The sequence below is a fragment of the Thermobia domestica genome, chromosome 3 (assembly GCF_964235325.1).
Source record: "Thermobia domestica chromosome 3, izTheDome1.hap1.1, whole genome shotgun sequence".
NCBI classification, from domain to species: domain Eukaryota; kingdom Metazoa; phylum Arthropoda; class Insecta; order Zygentoma; family Lepismatidae; genus Thermobia; species Thermobia domestica.
In genome coordinates, this window is record NC_137456.1 from 20,249,514 (window position 1) to 20,273,251 (window position 23,738).

Consider the following 23,738-nt stretch of genomic DNA (forward strand, 5'->3'; position numbering starts at 1 on the left):
CTATAAAAGTGTTTTCACAAAATACTATACAAATTAATCTCTCTAGAATCAAAGGTTAGTTATAGGTGGTCTTTGACCGTAAGGTCGCAGACAGGATCTCCACAGAGCCCCGTAGCAGACTAAGCCAGGAGATAGGATAGGTGTAGTCCCGTAGCAGACTAGAGGAGGGTCATCAGAAAACTGGTACTGAATTGCCTTTGCTCATCCAATTTATAGGGTTCCTTGGGTGGCGGTGGCGCTGCTGCTCCGATGTCGTCTTCTGCTCCGTGGGAGGGGCTAGAAGCCGTCGTCTGCCATCTGGCGTGAAGTCTTCTTGCTGAACCACGTGGTGGTGTTTTTAAATACTGACATGTGAAATTGTTTGTTTACAACATCACATGGGATATTACAATATCAAACACTGCAAGCTGACATAGATATGTAATTGGTGGTCTACCTGGAATCTGTCTCTAAACCTCAATAAATTGTACTACAATCTCTATTTCCTTAAAGGAGAATGTTCTTCGACATCTTTCTATCTATATATATATAATGATAACAATGTACTTATCAAACACGTCTCATCTCAAAAAGATCTAGTCGTTGTCTTTGATGAAAAACTCTCCTTTGCAGATCATATCAGTTGGATCTCATCTAAAGCTATGAAACTCCTTGGCCTTCTCTATAGATTTCCGGAAATACAAGGTCTTCCTGTCCTTTCAATGCTTTATAAGGCTCTTAATTTCCGATCATTGAATATTGTTCACTTATATGGAACATGACAGTACCTACCAATCCATCTCGCATTGACTCTGTATTAAACTTCTTTCTTGCCATTGTTAGATTTAGAATTCCCGAGTTACGTAATTACTCAAAACAAGAACTAATGTCTTGAACTTTTAAAGGACGGCGCAAGAAATCCCTGTATGCACAGAGAATAATCCGTTCTCCGGACAGCGGTATATTCTACAAATATACGGTATCCTCTTGTTGACTATAGAAATCAGTACGGAGCATACTCCGTATGCTACATAGGCACTGCCCTTAGATGTTACATCATGCCGTTGCAGGATGTCTGACATCTAACAGTTTTCCTTATATCACATGCATATATTTAGGACACCTACGTCAGCTATATGTTATATACGTCCATTTGTATATGAGATCCTGACCGCCTACATTGTTTCATGCGGAAAGTACGTATAGATGGAACACTTATACAGAAAGTATTATAAAACATGCGTTTTCAGTTATATGTCTGCTGTACGTTAAGTCCAAAAACTACAGGAATTACTCATGTAACCTATCTTTTTAAGTACGTCACTTGCAATTTTTTTTTCTCAGTGTGCATCACCAGCCGGCGACCATGTAAAGATGATTAAAAAATTATTTGTAGTATTTGAAACAAATGCTTATAGCATCATTGGTCAAACATACCTTATAACTGCATTGTTAGAGAACCCTTCAGACAAAACTTTGACCTCATTCCGTGATTGGCAAACTGTTACACTCGAGCCAGAAAAAGCCCATGTAGTGTGCGCCACGAAAGTGGCTTCCCGGCCTGTGAGGTTTACCAGATTTGCCAACAAAGTGGCTTGCCGTCTTTAAAGGTTAATTTATTTTACCTGTATAAGATCATCAAATGCAAAATTGACTCTGAATTTTTACTATCGTAGATTACGTTCCGTGTTCCTCTGCGGCGAACTCGCTTTCTTAATTTGCCAACTTATGTTACACCTAGGTTATCGATTGTAAAGTGCCTCTTCTTTTAGACTAGGAAACGATTACAATATATTGTCAACAGAAAATGTGACATTTTTACTTCTGAGAGGAAATTTAGAAGTCAATTGATGAGAACCTTGTATATTAAGAGGTTAAGTTTTCTTTTTCTGTATTTTATCTGTTTTTTTTTTCTTCTTTTTGTTCTTATGTTGTACAGTTCCAGCTAATTAGCCTAGGGCTGTATAAGACTTCGTAAATAAATAAATTACTTTTTTTGTTTCATCAGGCATCTAAGAAAAATACCAACATTAATATCATATAGGCACACACAAGGCCGGATTTAGGGGGGCTGCAAAGGTGCACGTGCACCCCGCTTCGTTGTAAATATACACTACCTAAAATGAGAAGCTAGCAATGAAAATGGCAATACTTATAAAATTTTCTGTTGTCATGTTTTAGTTTGATCTTAAAAGAAAGCGAAGTTTTGTAAAATCAATAGTTTGTCAGTATTCTGATGGTTGAAGGAAAAGGGTTCATCGAGAGCAGACACTTAACATTTCGAGGGCAATTCCTAATTCACACCGAAGGTGCCTAAAGGTATCTTTTTTTTTTAAAAAAAAAAAAAAAGGAAATTTAATTGAAATGTATTGTAGTTACTGGTGCACCCCCTTCAGAATATTCTGGATCCGGCTCTGAGCACACATTATCAAACCCCTATGCTTTCATAGCATTAATTATTCTTATAAAAGTCATAAGAGTCGATTGAGATTAGTTCTGTCCTTCCCTTGCACCTCTTGTTGCTCTCAACTTGCTGGGTTATTTGCAACCACACAGAATTGAAAATTAAATTTTACTTCCCGACAAATAATGCCTAACAGAAAATTTCAGTGAATAAAATTTTACTGGTAATGATGATGAGATAGTGAGTACTCACCATGCACATGGAGCACGTATTTAACGACAAGTATGTGCTATTCTAAAGTCGTCATTATTCTGAGCGTATACGGAAAGACACGGGGCCTTTTTTCGTAAGGGTGTTCGCAAATTTGCAACGCAACTCGAAACATGCAAAAAGTAATTACGAGAGAAAGTCAATAATTATCTGCAATAAGTTTTTATTATTTATTAGCACAAAAGTACAATGTTTTCATTCATATCATTTTTCAACATAATCACCCTGCTTTTCAATGCACCTGATCCATTGTTGCACAAGCTTCCCGATATTCTCTGCAGTAAATAAATAAATAAATAAATAAAAATAAAAGTTTTTTGGCTGCGCAGCAAGCAGAATGCACCGCTTCTTTCACCAGTTGATCGGAGCTGAATCTATGGCCTCTGAGAGCATAGACCAAACAAATGGTAATCCCATTGGACGAGATCGGGACTGTATGTAGGATGCTCCAACAGCTCGAAACACAGCGTCTGAAAACTTTGAACAGTGTAGGCGGCGGCATCTTAACGTGCATTGTCATACAACGCCTTGCGGCAATCGACATCTGCATTTACTACGAATTGCAGACTTAAACTTGCTTACCAGCATATCACTGTATCTTTTACTCTTTATTGTTGACTCCTTTTCCTGGTGGCGTTCCAGGATTGAGCCCTCTGAGCCCACAAAACACTGTGAGCACCACTTTCCCTTCAGAATGTTGACTTGGATTTCTTCTTGATCGAAGATCCAATGTACTTATATAGGATACTCTGGCATTTGCTCTCTAGTTCAAAGTTATGAATCCACGTTTCATCTCAGTGATAATTCGCCTGAGAAACGCTTCACCTTCGTTGGCATAACGGTCCAATAGGTCCTGACAGATTCTCACACAGTATTACATGTGCTCTTCATCGATTTTTTTCTGAAGTCACCTCGCACAGACTTTGAGAAAGTTGAGCCTGTTATGCATGATGTCATATGCAGAACCATGACTAATCTGCATTTGTTGTTTATGATCAAGGATTCAATAATGTTATCAGTTGTTGTTGTAGCTGGACTCCCTGCTCTTTCCTCCTCCTTCTCACTCACTCGACCACTTTTCAACTGTCCAGTCCATTTGTAAACACTTAGCTGTGGCAACACATTGTCCTCGTATTGAGCTGAAAGTCTTCTATGAATTTTCGTTCCGAGTACACCTCCAGACCACAAAAACGGTTGACAGAGCGCTGTCCTTCTTTGGTGCACACAGAGAGTGGTGCAACCATCTTTTCTTCGCAACAGCTCACAGCGGACTGGTGTGGTAACACTGCAACCTTAGCTGGGAAATAAAAAGGGAAAAAAGGGCAAGGTATGAGACTAAAAGATTGATCCGAACCACGACGTACACAATGGTCACAACCCACCACCGGAGAAGCCAACAGTGGTATCTAGCGTCTAGTGAGTACACAATGCCGTAGATCCAACCTGAAAAGAAACAGAAAAATATTGTAGTAACTTGTTGATTTACCCTCGTATAACTGCTATGTTGATTAGGCTATCGCTAACGAAAAAGCAAATTTTGCTTTGCGTTGATACAAACCAGGGGCGGGCCAAGGGCCGAGCAACCCGGGCAACTGCCGGGGCGCCAGAGTCAGAGGGGCGCCAAAAAGAGCCTCAAAAAGTAAATTTTATAATGTGTTTTCTACTGACTTTTTTTGGTTTATATTCTTGTAAAATAGCGGTAATTACATAATCTTTTTCCATTTCACCATGGAAGAAGAGAGTTTCATAGTACTAAAGGCGCTGTATCGACCAATGGAGAGATGGCATGTAGAATAAAGAGTGGAGGGGGAGTGAATATTGTTTGTTTGTTTGCTTGAGTTTAGCGTTCCACGGTTATGTCTTAATGGCCAAAGGACATGTGGATACTGATTACAGTGGAATCCGAAACACTTTTATCGTTCAACAGTAACCCACCGGAAATTGGATACGGGACCACAGAAGAGCGGCGTGCTAGCCATTAGACCAAGCGGAAGGGGGGGCGGAGTTGGTATTGTTTATAGCGGTTCATATTATTTGTGAAGTTTTCCTAGGTAATGAATGTCTTTTTGAAAAATGGGTTTAATATATTAAAAACACTATGATAAAATGTAAAATATACGCTAGTACTAAAGGAGAGGGCGCCAAAAAGTCACTTTGCCCAAATGAAAATTTGGCCTGGTTCGCCCCTGATACAAACCATAACAGAATAAGACCGAGGTCTCAATGGTTCAAAGGTTATAAATATAGAATGAACAACGAAGAACTAGATTACACTTAATCTTGTCAAGGTCACCAGCTTGACTGGCTCGCGGAAGTTAACTACACCCTACAGGGTTTATCAATCTTTGCAGAAAACATTCTTTGTAGGGGACGGAATAGAAATGTTCAACAAACAATATTTTTTTATACGTATGTGGCAAGGATGTTATAAATAGAGGATCTGCCCATATGTATTTTCATCCTATTAAATCGGTGAAGCCAAAAAGCAACCGAGCATCGCCACGTCTGACTGGCTACTCTCGTTTCTACCATTGTCTGATTGGCTACTTTCGTTTCTGCCATGATTGTTGGCTCAAAACATTGCGATCCTATTGGGCGGAGTGGGCAGAGTAGGGGTGGCGAAACTGTGACGTATGGCTTCAAGATTTTGTTGTAAGGGCAGATCCTCTATTTTATAAGATCCTTGGTTAGCTGTAGTTAATTTTTGAGTGCACTACACAACAATTGCTAACTTACTTTTTAACTTACTCTTAGTTATCAGATGCAGTTACAATTAAACTGACGCCTTGCTATACTGTTAATAATAATTAATACTGTTATTTTTTTCTATTTACAGATTAATCATTACCTTAAATGTGAAGTAAGCTTCAATTAACTTTAACAGGAGTTATCTCCAATGAAGTAACCTCATTATCAATAATCACAAGAAAGCGAAACACAAAATACTATTTCTGAAAAAGTCGTTGAGTGCAAGCTGTCCAACTGGCCAATCCAAGATCATCTTTCTCGGGACATTCAATGTCTCCGTGTCGCACTGGAAGAGGAGGAGCCGGCGGAATGAAAGCACGTCAGTTTCGGAGGCGCTTCAGCCTCCAGCCATCGTTCATGAAGGAAAGCGTCGAGGACACTCAGCCTTCGAAAGACGACAGTGTTTCTGACGCAGGAGGAGGAGGAAGCAATGGGTCTAAGTATCGTCACAAAATCGTTGTCATGGGTTCAGCCAAAGTAGGTAAATCCTCCATAATTACGCAGTTCCTTTATAATACATTTTCGTCAAAATACAAGAAAACGGTAGAAGAAATGCATCATGGGGAGTTTAACGTTTCTGGGGTACAATTAACATTGGATATTCTCGATACTTCAGGATCATACGAGTTTCCAGCCATGCGGCAGCTATCAATCAATTCTGCAGACGCTTTTATCCTTGTCTACGCCATCAATGATGCTTCCACGTTTGAAGAAACGAGGATACTTCGGGACCAAATCCTTGATTCCAAAGGCCACGACGTGCCTATTGTCGTTGTAGGAAACAAAGTCGACTTAGAAGACGAGCGACAGGTTGAATTTGAAACCACGGAGTCTGTAGTCACGGTAGATTGGGAAAACGGTTTTGTGGAAGCTTCTGCTAAGGAAAATTTAAATATTTCACAAATTTTCAAAGAGCTTCTTGCACAAGCCAAAGTCAAGTATAATCTGAGTCCCGCCTTGCGTCGCAGAAGACAATCATTACCAACGGTCGCTCCGCCACCAGGAACTACTCCTCAATCAACACCCATTCCATCGCCCTCGCAATTAGCGCATCTTCGACAGATTAGGGAACGGCATGGAGGGAAAAGGAATTCGTGTATTCTTTCGTAAAAATAAACAAAAAATAATAATACAACTGATAAATGTTTCACACAAAATAAAAAATGCCTTCTACTATTCGTATACATGCATATACTTTATAGACTGTATATCTCTTCCGTGATGATAATATGCACAGAAAAAAATCATTGCAATGATTTGAGGTTATTTTCAAACGTTGGGTTGAAATATTTTCGGTAAATCATCATTGGCCCATACTAGAAAGCGAACTTTACGGTTATAATGTTAAATATAGGGGCCAACCGTATCCATAATCTAGAAATTCGTATTGTACAGGTCTTAGCTTTCTACAATGATCGGCAAAACTTACAGGAATATGGAAAATATAAAACGAACATAACTTGTTATGAATAATCTGTTTCTTTCACACAAATCTGTTTCTTTCAACTTCTGAAAAATATTGGTAAAGCAATTCTTATGATCAATGTCCGTGTACTTGTCGCTATACACATTACTTTAACTGAATTGGTAATATGGGCTACTGAAGTTATAAAATTTTGATTTGTTCACTCTATCCATAGTGTACTTAATCTGATACCGTTGGTATCGCTTGAGGATTTTTAAAAAAATCATATTTTGTCTCACTTCAAGACCAAAAAATAAGTTAAGTTAGTTGATTTTTGTAAATAAGTATTTATTTAGCTTGTTTAACATGACAAGCAATCGTAAATCTTATGTAACATGTAATAACATGGACTTATAAATCCAAATCGCAATGTCTCCATGTAAAGCTCAGAGTTTGTCCAAAAAAATGTATACGCTTTTTAATGAAAGATAACTTTATGCTGTGTGTTATTACTAAACTTAATTGTTCATTATAAGTTCATATATTACAATAAAATACAAGTTCATATATTACAATAAAACACAATATAAGTTTCTTGTACTTGTGTAGTTACTGAAGGTTCTCAAAGTGGTTGGGGAACTTTTCTAAAACCATGGTCGAAGAATCAAGATTTGTAGCTGCACAAGCTCTTTCGGAGCTTCCATTGAGATCATCATACATTGTCTCACATTCAGTGGCGGATCTAGCATGAGGTCGGGGAGCCTAATTTTTTGAGTAGCAAAAATAATTGAAGATATTATTAATATATTTTTCAAAGTTTATAGTAATTGTTGACTTTTACTTTTTATTGAACACTTCTAGGTTAACATTAATAGTGGTAAGTTGTATATTTATATTCAACATTCATTTTTTCCGACAATTTTTAACTTGAACATTAATTATATATATTTTTTAAGATATAAAGCACAATGTCTTGTGACTAATGCGCTTAGCTACCGTACTTGTAAAAATTCATTAATTGCTAATCCGTACCGGTACTTCATGTCTAACTGTAACTAGTAAAAGGAATTATTCATTTTTTAATCCTAGTTCCTGTTCGGTATGTCCATGGTAACTCACGTTACGTGATGACGTATATTTTGAAGAATACTAACCACAAATAAACTTTCCGCTTTTTTTTTTAAAAAAAAGGGAAAGCTGTCATATTTATACAGATAATTACCAAATATCGTCATTTTATATGATACAGCAAACCTAGGAGGAAAGAAAATACTATAGTAACTCACGTTACAAATTTTTTTCCCTACATTCAGAACCTCTGATTTTCCAGTACATTTTCTTTTGTCCTGGAATAGCTATGTGCATGAAATTACTAAGTAAGATAGGGACACACATAATTTAATTATGACAAAAATATTAAATTTTTATTTACATTTTATGACTCCTTATTTTAGCGGAATATGCAGAGAGTCTGGTAACTCACGTTACATTTGTCAACGATCTTTTATTATTAAGTATAAGCAACATACATTTATAATAACTTGAAATAAGCACAGTTTAATTAAGTTGAAGATAGAACTTTACTTTAAGAAAAGGTTTAATCAGTTATATAAAATTTTACTTGGGATACCGACAGAAAAAAGTAAGACCTCTGTAATAATAAATAAAGCTTGTATAACATAATCAACATTAAAACTTAGTAGATGAAAGGTAACCTACGGAAAAAATAAGAAAATAGTAATTCTCTCAAAAAATAATTAATGATGCCAGACACATACAACTATATTTTTATCAAAGAACAACTTGACTAAAAATTATCACTATATTTCTTTCATGAATTTTTGTCCCTGTTTCCGTGGACATGCCCTGTTAATGAAGTGCGTGAATGGATTTCAAATTAAAATGAGTTGCGTAAATTGTTGATTACCTATCATAGTCTGGATTCTGGTTGTCCCCCCCCCAAGTTTTTACCTTCTAGATCCGCCACTGCTCAAACTTGTCACAAAGCCGTATGATTGTCAAGTGTGTAGAAGATTCTGTTTCAAACTCTCACCTTCACTGACTGACGTTGAACTTGAACAACATTTTCAAAATTCGCAGGCCATTTTGTGTCTCTATCAAACATACAAAATGTCACATACTACAATCATAAGACTACTGTCATCTGTTGTTAAGGAAACACCTCAGTACACAGTAAAAATGACGTAATTTAACAGTCTAGGTGTTAATCCGAGTTGTGTTAAATTTTGGCATGTGCCTGGTGCTACTTTGACTTCATCGCACTTTGTACTAAAGTGTTGAAGTAGTAGTCGATAAATTAACTGCCTGACATGATGAGGAGTCCTTTTAGTAACACAACATTAATGTTCTTTTATATACAGTTGCCAAACAACTACTTTTACATGAAAAACACTTGTTTTCTTATTAAACGAACATAACTCTTATGAGAGATAACAAAGAGTAGCATAAATTATGTATTGGTAATTACGAGAAACAAAATTACTTGACTACAAAGAACAACAAATAGCAGCACTTCTACTTATCAGAAATGTCAGAAAATTCATATGCTCACAAAACTATTTTCGTGAAAGATTACAGGGAACGTAATACATTGCCCGTTACTTATAATAAAAGAGTACTTGAGTAATATATCGCGTAAGGCTTTATCACAGCAAGCATTAAGAACTAATGCAAATTCTTAGTGTCAGTTACTTGATACTTATGATATCCTTGGAAGGCAATGTTCAAACTTAAAATTACAGTACAGGTGCATCTAACTGATACACAGGATTCTGGTGCGGTTATGATATCCTTTGCTAGGTCATTGTTCTTAGCAAATAAATGGTTTCGCTGATCACTCACAAATAATATAGTATTAATATTAGTATCTCAATCCCAGCGTTTACCATGTTGCCTGGGGTGTTCCTAACAACACTAGAAAGATCAATGTGGCTATTTCTATTTCTGCGTTCCTACGTTCATTCACCTAGTTCTGTAACACCGTCTCGGGGTTATTTTCACACCGTATATGTGAAATCGGTAATATCTGGTCAGTGTTATTAAGTTGTTTTATTGTTTTAACACCACAATTTCTTGCGGTGTACATATTGATATTATAAGTCAATTTCAAAACAATGCACTCAATTGCAAATCAATTGATCAATCAATACGCTAATACCTTGTATTAAATTATGTATACATTTTTTGGATGGACTCTGGAAGAACAATACAGATATAATACATAACTGGATGGGTATTTCAGTGATAATCATGTTGCTATACTACTTGTTAAAGAATTATTTTCCTTGTCTTTACATGTCTTCTATATCGAAAGAAAAGTAAGATAAAAAGTCACATTCTTGTCAAACACAACAGAGTTCATTCCTTGAAATAATAACATTAATAAACAATTAATGTAATCAGATACCCCAATTAAGGAATCCCAGATCTCAAATCGTTTAATTGGTTTGAAATTCTTTTCAGTTCCGAAGCTATTTCAGACGCGGACTTACAGTTTGTTGTGGTATCCAAATTACATGAGCTCCTACTAGAAATCGAACCCGAGACTCTAATCATATAGACTCGCGGGAGCTAAGATGTAAAATAGATGTATCATTTATGTCCATAATATGTCCATATTGCATGTCTAGAATACATCTATATTATAAATATATTATACACGTAATATTATGTTTGAATCATTTAAATGAGACAAAGGATCCTGGGGAAGCATTTGCATTGAAATCAGTCAAATGAAATAGCTAATTGTATAGTGAATACTAATATAGCGAAAATCAATCAAAACTATGTTAAGCTAATATTACTGTGTACTTATACGCGTTTTAACTGGTAAGATAAAAATAAAAATATATACTATTTGAAGGATGGAAATAAATATATATATAACAAGATAGAACCTAGCTCAATACTATATAGAACAATTAACTAGACTACCTTTGCAACAAACATTTTAATATTTATTGCGTCCCCCAAGGATCTTATAAAATAGAGGATCTGCCCATATGTATCTTCATCCTATTAAAGCAATGAAGCCAAAAAAAAAAACCGAGCACCGGCACGTCTGATTGACTACTCTCCTTTCTGCCATCGTCTCATTAGCTACTTTCGTTTCCGCCATGATTGTTGGCTCAAAACATTGCGATCCTATTGGGCGGAGTGGGCAGAGTAGGGGTGGCGAAACTGTGACGTATGGCTTCAAGGGCAGATCCTCTACTTTATAAGATCCTTGGCGGCCCCAGTTCGATTAAACTTACTTTAACACTCAAAACTTTCTACGATAATTATTCTAAGAAATTAAATTATGTTTTTATTCTGTTAAAGCACTGAATTTACTTAAAACTTATCATTTATTAGCTGTAATTCCATAAACACAATTTTCTGAGATGGCATTCTCACTTATAATCTTAACAGCCTAAATGTACAAGTATGTCCACATAATTTAACAGCATAAATGTACAAATTAGGTTTGCTATTTTATCTCATTGATTTATATGGGGAATTATTTTTTTCTGTCTTCTCTGAAATAAACTGGAATTTTACGCGTAATTTGTGACTTTTGTCGTTCCTTCTTCAAGTCAAGTTAAATGTACTTTACTTTTTTCAAAATGGATTAGCGTTATATATTCTAGTATTACTTTGACTATTAAATATTAGGATTATAAACAAATATAACAAGAGTTAATTTTCACAAAATAAACAACAATTAAATACATTTGAAGAAGAAATCATCAAAATTAAATAATTAAAATTGGAGTTGATTTCAAAGAAATCAAAATAATTATAAAAACTTTATTTAAAAAATCTTAATCGACTTAACACACGTAACCCTATTGTTTGAGATATTATAAATAACAGAAGTATAAAGTACAATGAAAGTGTTCAGCAACTTTGCCGTACAACCCCTGTGCTGTTATGCAACCATAATAACACTAAAGAAAACGTTGTTGCCTATATGCATGTTGCTTTCCTGTAATTAACCCAACATCCGTTGAAGTGATTCATAGTTCAGCTCTAAAGATTAGGTTCAGATTCTAAAGAAATTTATGGACCACCGAGAAGGTATGTTATTGCAAACAAAGAAAAAATCATCAAGATCAGTACTATTGCGTGAATGTACCCTAAACATATATATATATGGTTGAATTGAGAACCTCGTTTTTTGAGATCGATTAAAAATAATTCCCCATTCAAAGCTATGGTGTTGGTATACAAACACCATTAAAGGGCCCATGTAAATTAATGGACTGAAGATGGTATTGATATTCAACACCGTTAAAGATTACATATCTCACATCAGTTTGAAACATGAAATTTATTGTAGCTTCTTTTTACAATAGAAGAAGACAAGATTTAGAAATTTAGTTCTGACAATAATGAAATTTTGTTCTAACAAATACAAATTGCAATGTATGTAATATATTTCTCACATGTACACATACTTAAGTGTCAGATTGTTCCATATGAAACGACTGTTTTAGCACATGATCTTTATTTGTCAAAAACAGATCATTTTAAAACATATTTAGTCGAAGTATGCTCCATTTGTATCGATACATTTCTTCCAGCGAATACAACGTGTTTTTATGTCAGTTCTAAAGAACATTTTAGTCCTAAAGTCATTACTTTATTATTTAAAGGATGTTTTAACAGCTTCTTGATCGACCAAGTGTTTCTTTACCCCCCACCCCCACCTCGCCAAATGTATAAACATGTTTAACCCCTTCCCTGTGTAATTTTCGGAATAAGACTTGTCCTTGCCCGTGTAATTTCTTTTAAAAATCTTGACAGTTTTGCACCGAAATGTTTCAGAATAACTCTGGAACACGTGGAATAGTTTTTAATCAAACTTTGTATGCTGATAACCTAAAATCTGAAAATGAAATGTATGTCCAAGTTTGAACTCATAAAGCATAAGACGCCGTATATTGTGAATTTCCATGTCTATACTTAATTTAGAATTTCTTCAACATTTCTAGCCTAATCTGATAAATAAATATATGATTAGATGGAGCAAAGAGTACGCAACAAAATTATATATAACAATATATAAAATTTAAACTGTACAAGATATAGAGAAAAATCAGCCAACACGAAAATAGACATTTTATATGAAACGACCTCATACAAGTAAATTGTTATTTATTTTTTAAAAAAGTGATTCTTTATAAATAAATAAAAATTGAGAGCTAATGTAATGTTGCTAACACTAGAAAATGCCAAAGTAGAACATGCAATGCTGTGCCGTGGAAAATCAGCGCCTGGGGCGAGAGTATACGACGGTGCCTCCGTACATATTATGTGAGAGGTCGACAGACCAGCCGCGAAGCGCCACCATGCCTGGCATGAACTGTAAGAAAGTTTTCAAAAATAAATCCTGCTTTTCCTTGATTTCGAGCACTTTTATTTCTTTTTCCCTTCGATTTTATGTATGTGCACATGCATTTTTCTCAACATTATAGGACCACTTCCTAAAACAGGAAAAGGGTTTAAGAACATGCTAGTAATGTATTTCAAGTAATGTTTCCTCTCTCTCTTTTTTCTTTCCTTCTTTTCTCTTTTCCTCCCGAATTTTTCGCCCCGTTTCTAACTTCGGCGTCCGGGGCTGTCGCCCCTTCACCCCAAGGTACGGCATTAAGAACGTGTAATGTAGAAAATGGACTCGAACATGTAATACAGAAAAATTACCAGTAAAGAATAAACAAAATGGCAGTTGTACAGTTCGATTTTATGTTCAATTCAGCAGGCAGTTGATACGCGCTGTACAAACTAAAGTGCGGCAGAGTGAAGACATCATCTGAAAAGTAAATTATTATTATTATTATTATTATTATTATTATTATTATTATTATTATTATTATTATTATTATTATTATTATTATTATTATTATTATTATACTATGACAAGTACTCGGAAGCCCGCGAAAACTAACTGTAACTAATGTTTGGTTACCATTTAATTCAATTTATCGCAACTAAAAATGACGTAAGAAATTAAATGCTATCTTACTCGTATCAGTAAGACTTTTGAAACAGCAAATACTTTCTTCCATGTGATATGAATACAGTGGTGTTTTCTGATGTATGCCTTGTAAATCTTACTATAAAAATGGTGTGTATGTGTGTGTTTCTAATTTCCATCTTTGTACATTCTTCGTTGTTTGTGATGTTTAGTATTATAATTTGAATCGGTCTAATGATAATAAACATTTTGTGTGCATTTAATTTGGAAAATATGTAAATATTCTGCCTTGTAACACAATTATAGGAGGGAAGTAGGTGCGAATATTTTTGAAAGAAAATAGAAAAACGTATGATGAAATATATTTACTGTACAATAAGACAGTGTCAAAAATGGTCAATTAATAAATAAATTCGAGTAGTGGTGCTGATGTACAAAATTAAAATTATTAGATATTTGTATATTATCTACAATATTATTATTTTTATTCTTTATCATGGATATATTTTCTCAATCTTATACTAAATTTGAAAACAAATGCCTTAACCGTGAGCTTTTTACCCGCTAGAAGATGTTTCATGTTACTTCGCTTCGGTTGTTATGTTCTCCACACATGACATATAGACAAATATACGAGGGTCGTTCCGAAAATAATGCGTCATTTTTTTCAAGAAAACTAATGGAGATACATAAATAACAATAGCACAGCTAAACAGAGCAATATTTCAGCTACATACTGTCATTTTTCCACATAATTCCCACCATTCGTTATACACTTTTGCCAACGATGAACCAGAGCCTGTGTTTGCTGCACTTGTGAAAATCGGCATTCCATGAACTGTCTTTTGGATTTTGGCTAGTAGTGATGACACCACGTCTCATCTCCGGTAACGATGCTATTTAGAAAATTGTCACGTTCACTTTCGTATTGGTCCAGCAGGTCCCGACAAATTTCCATTCGCTGAGTTTTATGATCTTCTGTAAGCATCCGCTGCACTCATCTCCCACAGACTTTGCGATAACCAAGATATTCCAGCATTTCTTCCAAGGCATTACAGCCGACAGGCAGCTTTGTACACAATTCTCTGGTCGTTATCCGGGATCAGCACGGATGAATTGATTAAGACGCTCTTCACGGCGAGGGATGACAGCTGTGCAGGATCGACCGGGCAGTGGCTTGTCATGAACACCCTTTTTACCATCTTGAAAATGCCGTGTCCATTGCCTCACATTACTCATGTCTATTGTATTGTATCGTCGCCATAAACCTTTACCAAGCGTCGATGGTTTCCAATCACCGCAATTCTTTCAGCAGTGAGGGATACAATCACACACCGTTGTTTTATACGCACGTCCGTATGAGGCTCCATTTTGGAACACTCCTATGCTGGCGCCAACTACCGCAGGACAACGGAACCAGCTGCAAATAAAAGAGGAAGGTTCAAGCATTAGTACCACATCAACGATATCTAGCACGGACATACAAAGTCAACACAAAAAGATAGGAGGCATTAATTTCGGAACGACCCTCTTACTTCTTCCTATGTCCACCGTTGAAATCGGAACTGTATTAGTAATTGACAACACCTAATATCATCAGAATCGAGTATGGTCGAGTAATATTACGATTAGGATTAGGAATTAGATTTTTGGGCTTTCGGCGTTAATGCCATGTTAGGCCGTAAAGTATGAGGGATGATGCCCCTCAGCAGTCACACTACTTAGGGAATCCTGGATAAAGTAAAGGAAGGAAGCAGTCTGGGATCATATGTTAGGAACCATCCCGGCATCTGGCTGGTGGGAATGAGAAGAACCTTCTCGTGGATTGCTGGCCTGAAAAAAAAATATACAAGGTGGTCCGAAAGTGGGCGTACCCCTAATTGGTGTTTTCTGACAGTTTTAGGTTTTACCAATATTTGTTTGGTAACATTGCTTGGCATTGTCTGGCAACATTGCTATCCATGTTCATTTGTTCTGCCAGAACTAATACTATCCTGTTGAAACTAAAGCGGGGGTCCGCCCACTTCCGGACCACCCTGTACTTTTTCAACCGAGTATCCGCACTAGGAATTGTTGCTGAGCATTACGTGATATTTGATAAAAACGTATCTATGTCATACGTGCTTTATATCTAATGGCGCAAATGTGAAATTTAAAGCTCATGCAGTTTAAGTCGATTCTGAATATTCTTTCGTAAATAACTTCCTTTCACTCACGGTTATAACTTGAATTATTCAGATACTTTAAAAAAAAAGTATTTGTGTTCTATAACTGAATGATTTAGTGGAAAAAGCGGCGTAAGGTACAACTTCTTTCTTTTTTTTCTAAATCGAAGTTTTAAGAAACCTTATGTTTCACATCTATTTTTGCAGGATCAATGAAATGAAATGAAATTGTTCAGTTTAACGTCCCACGATTATGTACTGTTAGGCTAAGGGAGATGGATAAATAACGCAACTGAATGTTGATGGTAGAATTAGTGGAATGAGAATATAGGAGGAAACGGAAGAACCCCGAGAACACTTACGGACAATATGTTTTCCACAACAAACTTACTTGAGCGGGGATCGAACCAGAGATAACCGGTCTACTACTGAGACACCGTTCCTTCGTTTAGCACAGTCAAATTTCATAACCTTAAAGTCTGTGTACTGTGCGCAATGAAAAATTAAATGAAATCTTTAGGTTTTACGGCGGTTAGGCTAAAGGAGACAGTGATGATGAGAAATGAATGAAATGGTGGAATGAAGAAAGTGGGAGGAAACGAGAGAACCCCGAGAAACCCCACGAGCACGGTGTTTGTCCACCACAAAGTCAACACGGCGCGAGCTGGGATCGAACCAGGGACCCCAAGCATCGGAGGTGAACGCTCTACCACTAAGCCACCGCGCCCCCTATGTGTACTGTACGCACCTTAATAAAATTGCAAAAAAAAAAAAACTTCTGAAAAATTTAGTCCCAAAAAAATATTTATCTACTTTTATGTTGAGAAACTTGATGCAACTGTAGGGGGCGCGGTAGCTCAGTGGTAAAGCACTTACCTCTGGTGCGTGAGGTCCCTGATTCGATCCCCGACCAAGTAAGTTTGTGACCTGGATTCTCTCGAGCTAATCCCGTTCCCTCCCATATTCTCAATTCAAGATTTCGTTCATCATTCATTTGTCTTAATCGTCGTCTTCCTTAGCCTAACAGGCATAATCGTGCGACGTTAAACTCAAAGATTTTTCATTTCATTTTATTTTAAAGCAATGAGCATTTTTTGTTCTCATTTCTTCGCAATATAACAAATTAGATGTGTCATGATTGGATAACTGTCCAATCGTAATCATTCTTATATACAGTGGATATGGAAGCTGTAAAAATATAAAACTTCGAATAATTTTTGATATATGAGTTGCATATTAATGATAAGTTCTCTGAAAATGAAACTGAGTATAGGTTATATTTTACTGAAAATTTGAAAAGAAATATTTCGGTAACGTTGTAACAATGTAGCGTTAAGATTGTGTGATGTTTTTTACATGATGAAAACGGATTGAAACGCAACAAACTCTCCGTTTTCTTCGGAATTCTATTCACGTTAGATACCCCACTTTCCCACTGAGTTCTTCTATTCAAGTTGATTTCATGGCTTATAAATAATTCTATTGAGCCTTGCGTTTCCCGCTGTAACTTCTTCTATAGTCTCCAACACTATATTTGTATTCTCTGTTACAGTCTTCCTTTTTCTGGTCTATTATAGATGTACAGGGAAACGAACAGAAACGTTAAGGTTGTTGTTACATGAAGGCTAAATTCGTGATGTTAGATATAGTGCGGGATCAACAGGAAACCAAAGAATCAATTAGAAAACTTTTGGATCTCCTTTTTCCATTGAACGATACGCGCCGAACATTTTTTTTCTATAGATATATATCTAGTAATCGTGTATGACTTTAAAATAGACAGTTTACTTTATTTAAGTTCCTCGCACACAAAATAATGTCCTGTTATTATATTAAACTTTAAAGTTCGTTTCTGAATGGTGCGTCATGGTGCTTGAATATTTCATTGGAATTTTTCTTTTATCAACTTTGAATAGGAAGTTATTCTTCCGGGATTATTTCTACTTGTTCCATAGTTGTATTTCTTTTGGTATACAGGAAATATATATTCATCACAAAATGCCCAAAATATATTTGAGCAGAAAATTGTAATTGCTTGGTTTTGGTTATTTTCAACATGAACATGTTTCATAAAAATGCATACAGAAGATTGCAATTTCTTACCTTTGGTTATTTTTAACATAAATATGAGCACATTTGATAAATATATGTGCAAAAGATTGTAATTAGTTGGTTTTAGTTATTTTCAACATAAACATGTTTGATAAATATGCGTACATAAGATTGTAATATTTTAGTTTTGGTTATTTTTAACATAAATATGAACATGTTTGATAAATATTTGAGCAGAAGATTGTAATATTTTAGTTTTGGTTATTTTTAGCATAAATATGAACATGTTTGATAAATATTTGAGCAGAAGATTGTAATTAGTTGGTTTTGGTTATTTTCAACATAAACTGTTTGATAAATATGCGTACATAAGAGTGTAATATTTTAGTTTTGGTTATTTTTAGCATAAATATGAACATGTTTGATAAATATGTACGCAGGAGATTGTCATTAGTTGGTTTTGATTAGTTTCAACATAAATGTAACCAAAATAAATCAGTATTTCTGTGTAGAAAAAAAATACTGCCATCTTGCTCTATAACAGGAAAACTCCAAGAATTGGTCATTCATCTATTCTTATTTGTGTTACCTCTTGTAATTTTCTTTGAAGTTTGACAGAGTTTGTAAGTAAATGGACCAAAATTTATTTCCAATATTTTGACTGATCATTATTATTAAATAAACAAACAAATGTATTTTAAAATATAATTTATATACTGTGTTTTAAGTATTGTATTTTTCTTTGTAAAACTTTCCAAATTTCAACTAACACAGTATATGATTAAGTATAAACTACGTATCAAGCTGACGTCATAAAAATAATAAGCTAAGATCAAATGGCCTGTTGTGTTTCTGGTACATTGTAATGTTTATATGTTTTCATGTGTTGGTTGTTTTGTGTATGACAGGTTTTTATTTTTGTTTTTCGTGTATGTCCTGTGATGAAGACGTAATGTATAATATAAATATGGTGTATACTGTCCGTAAAGTCGAATTAGTTGTATGTTTCAGCTGAAGAAAAAGAAAAAAATTAAATAAATAAAATTTTCTAAAAACAAAAGGTCTTCCCTACATCGAAGTGTCCTGCCAAAACGCAAAACAGCTGACCTTGTTGGGGATTTTTTGTGTATTTTTCGTTGAGTTTTAAAATCTAAATCTAAAATAGTAGAAAAGAATCTTGCCATGCAAACGAAATATTAAATACTATAATAACTCTGGTACAGATGTGTTAGTAAAGACATTTTTTCTCAGTGTTATTATATGTACAGATTAGACGAAATAATGATACATACAGTATGAGTACAATTAGAATCGAGTCAATATAACTTAATTTTAAGTTTGATAAATATAAATAAATAAATTCAGTATTTTTTCATAACCTATTGCAATTCCACTTAACACTTGAAATATCACATATTCTTTAATTTCGTCGGTAAGTAACAGACCGGCACCTATCTGAGTGTATACTTAATGTAGAGAAATATTTTAAGAGACCTAATTACTAAGAAATTAAAATACCGCTAATTTTACAGTAATTGTGTGATATCTTCAAATAGATAAAAGATAATCGAAAAGTAGAACAAGAGCTCACTAGACAATATTATTTGGCATGAGATACCGTTATCACGAGTCCCTAGTAGTTTCGGTTTGCAGCCACTTATAAACGCGAAAATAAATGCCGATTTTCTAAATGGCTGGAAATCGAAAGCAGATATGTGAGTCGTGATAACCGTATCTCATGTAAAATAATATTGTCTAGGAAGCTCTTGTTCCACTTTTCGATTATATTTTATCTATTTCAAGATATTATATAATTACTGCAAAATTATGCGGTTGTTTTAATTTCGCCGTGATAGGGCCTGTTAAATGAAAGAATCATTACGTACTCCTAAATGAGAAATATATTTCTATCTTCATTTGATGACATTTTTTTCTTAATTCCATTTTTCTGGAACTGAAAAAGTTATGCCTTAAAATGAGCTTCCTTTTCACTTCTACTATTTTTTAAAAATTATCCTAAATAACATATATAATTTTGCTACATAATTTACGATTATCACAAGTATGATGTTTGTACTAAAATGGTATTTTTTAAAGGTTCTTAATTGGCTATTGACCAGTGCCACTTAATTACAGTACGTTATATTTAATTAAGCAAAAATACTGACAATTTTGATAGATAATATCTTGAAATATGAAATTTTGTAATGATTTCGATTTCCACTTTCCAAATACAGTGGACTGCAGATTATCGAGCCTAATGTGGTGAAAGAGCAGTCCAGATAACAAACATTCCGAACATTCCGAACATAACAAACATTCCGAAGTTCTATATAATTATTTTAACGTCTTGTCCTACCTATATTATTAGAAAACACTATTTATACAAAAACCCGCTATTGTATTTTCTAATCTCTTAGTATACTCCAGTACTTTATAAATGTTTGTCGTGCGCTGTACTCTGTATATTTCAAGAAATTAATACAGAAAAAGGTAAACCAAAAAATAGAACATTGCGCACATTTTAAGATTAATTTCATAATGTCTATTTTTAATTGGAAGAAAGATAGAATGATATGCATACATGCAATTTAAAGAAAAACAATTTGTTAAAGTAAAATAGGCCTACTTTAACTTGGTTTATTGTTCTTTCATAAATATTATACAAATGTACAAACGTATGCGTAAAACAGTCCAAACTTTTGGAACAAGTCCTAGATAGATGACTCTTCTCCTCGGCAAACTCGAGTTTTTGGAAGGTGTTACAATTCAAGTAGATCGTTCCAAATATAAGTTATATATTCCTCATTTCATTACGGAGATTTTTCTCTCTTAGGACAGATAGATGAGACTCCACTGTATTAACATTTAGAGGTAAAACTAGCAGAAATTAGTTTCTAAAACGCATTTTTTTTTCAATTAGATGCTAGTAATACTTCAAATAGAGTTGGTGTTAATGGTTTTACATAACATAATTCCAACATTGAAAACCTACAGCGAAAGAGAAAATTACATTTCTGGGGTGGAAGTCTGATAAATTTTGGAGCCTAATAAAGAACATGGGGATTCGTTTCACAAGGTACAAGAAGTTAGAAACCATCTGAATGGTTTAATACTCAATGTTAAATCGTTTTACAGTATGTACTTGACTGGTCTCACAGAAATTGAATTAAGTTAAGTTTATCCTTTTAGTTTTATTGCGAAATTGATGCACGTGCAAGGAATGTTACTTAAAATCAGAATCTCTGGTAAAACTGCTCTGTGATGACGTCACGTGGTAAACAAAGATTGCAGTTCACAACTTGCCGTATGCAAAAATACATTAAATGTGTATTACATATCTTAATTTGAAGGCAGTTAACGGCATTTATTAAAAATGGAACAATGCTCAAAAAACTAGGATAGCCCGATAACATTAGTGTTTACGTCATAAATTTCAAGACAATATCCAAGGAAGAGTTACTGTGTTAGTAATTTTCGAATTTCACTCATTAAACTATGCAGTCCTATTTTTTAAAACTATAATTTATTGTTTTTAGAACACTGGAAGGGCATTAGCGTTAAAACTTAGCTGGATCTAGGCAGTAGCGTACGTAGAATTTTACGATGGGTGCACGGTGCTCAAGCTTCCAAGTTCATATTGTTTCAGAAGTTTTGTATAATTTGTACATCTTAATAGAAAATGTTTATTTTTGCAGAAAATATGTTGTTCAAAATTGGGGTTAAAACCAGTTAACATACCCATTTTTGTGTACGCTAATGGTTCTACAATGTAATAATGTGAACAAGAAATTATTCATTGCACCCTTCTTGGCCTTGAGTTGCCTGAATTTTAGTCGGCTTGAGAACATGTTTCAGAGTAACTTTGCAGAGAACGTGTTGTAGAGGAATATAAATAAATAAATAAAAATTAGTAAAGCAAGTATGACGTGTGTTTTCCCATATACTTAAGAACTACTACTATTGATCATTGACTTAACAAGGATATTTTGATAAGGGTCCTATGGTCTTTTATACTTCTGAGAAATGAAAGAATCTCAATTTATGGTCCAACGGTATTAGAGGGACCAACAGTAATCCTTGGGGACCTAGTTTCCTCTAATTACGTTTATGCTATTGATTAGTTTCGAAATCGGTCAGGATTATTTTTTTTAATTTTATATTCTACGCTTATTATGACCTGTAAATTAATGAAGATGGATGATTATAATTAAGGAATGAACTGATGGAAAGATAATGTCAGATGAAATGAGAGACACATACGATGATATTAGCCAAGGTCAAGAATAAGATGGTATCTCTTTACTCTTCCAACATGGATGCGTTTTGAAACGTTATTATAAGATATTCATACGACTGAATTTGACAATCAATAATAAAAACCAATATAATGAACTAATATAAAGACTGAAATATATATATTTATATAATAATAAAATAGTTAAATAGTCTTTTTTCTTGTAATCTCTCTCTCTATTCTACTACTTTACTTTCTTAGTAATTTGAATCTAATCACCATATGAGATGGCAATAAGCATCGACGGCAATAAGAGCCCCACAGATTTCACGGTGTGAGGGGTTAGCGAAGATCTAAGACCCCCCAGGGAAAATCTATATATTTCATAAAAGAGGAATTACACATTATTGCGGGATTTTTTTTTTAATTCTGTGGGGCTGATATGAGTAAAAACCTTTGTCGCCGCTACTGCTAATAATATAATAATACTGTATATACATATGCAGTTCCTGTATGAACTTTCTCTGTTCATGATTACCTAAATTCTATAGATAAATATAAAACATAGCCTCAATAAGTATAAATGTTGATAGTATTCTGTAAAATGATTCACATAAGAATCAGATCAAACAAAATGTTCGTTCACGAGTCATAATGAACGGTACATTTCACTAGATACGTTCGTTCAAGAATAGTTTGTAGATAAGAATCACAGATCAAATAACAACAAGGATTATCAGCAGTTTTGCGGTTTCGTGTATAATTCCCACAATAAAAAACTTTAAATAAACAATTTGTACTGTATTCTAACGAATGTAGTCTTTTGTCAACTATTGATTTCAATATGAGTGAACGAGTTGTATGTTCTTTTGTAATGTATTGCTTCGTTCGGTGTATCTTTCTTCTTTAACTGACTTTAAATGTAGAACGATATAATAATTATTTCTTTTTAAAAAAAATATGTCTATAAAATCATCTTTGTATAAAACATTGTAAGTATATTTTTCTGCATTTGTGTATTCAATGAGATAAAGAAGTATTAGAACCAGAGGTAACAATCGTGTACGCTTTCGTAATTCTACTGCTATTACTACTACTTTGTAAATAAAACAAGAAGTATTTAAAAACAATGGTATAACATTTCTTGCAATAAAAGTACTTCGATTTATCTCGATGTATCATTTCTTAAAACCTCCATACATTTACCAATAAATAAATACATTTAAAAAAACAAGGGCAGATTAAGGTTTCTGTCATCCCTAGGCACTCTGACATAAGGCCCCACCTCCCCAACATACACCTACCCACTTCTTATAACACACCAGCACAACTCATGTTTAAAATATACAGGGTGTTTCAAAATGCTTCCTTTCGGAGTTATAGGCAGCCGAAAACATAGGGAAAAAAAGTTTAACCTTCGAGTAGTCGCGCCGCGGTCAAAAACACCGCAGGGTTATTATTTTTTTTATCGTGTGTCCACCCTGTTTTTCAGACAGACT

General features: G+C 34.5%; 1 protein-coding gene across 2 annotated transcripts in view; it reads left to right on the forward strand.

Moving 5' to 3' along the window:
- Positions 1-23,401, forward strand: part of LOC145680221 (ras-related protein Rap-1) — a 265,578-nt gene extending 242,177 nt beyond the window's left edge. For both annotated transcript variants that reach the window (XM_081750537.1, XM_081750538.1), the window contains exon 3: positions 5,490-23,401. In XM_081750537.1, the coding sequence (XP_081606663.1) occupies positions 5,672-6,511 (840 nt within the window). In that variant the 5' untranslated portion in view covers positions 5,490-5,671 and the 3' untranslated portion in view covers positions 6,512-23,401. The remainder of the gene's footprint in view (positions 1-5,489) is intronic.
- The last annotated feature ends 337 nt before the right edge of the window (positions 23,402-23,738 follow it).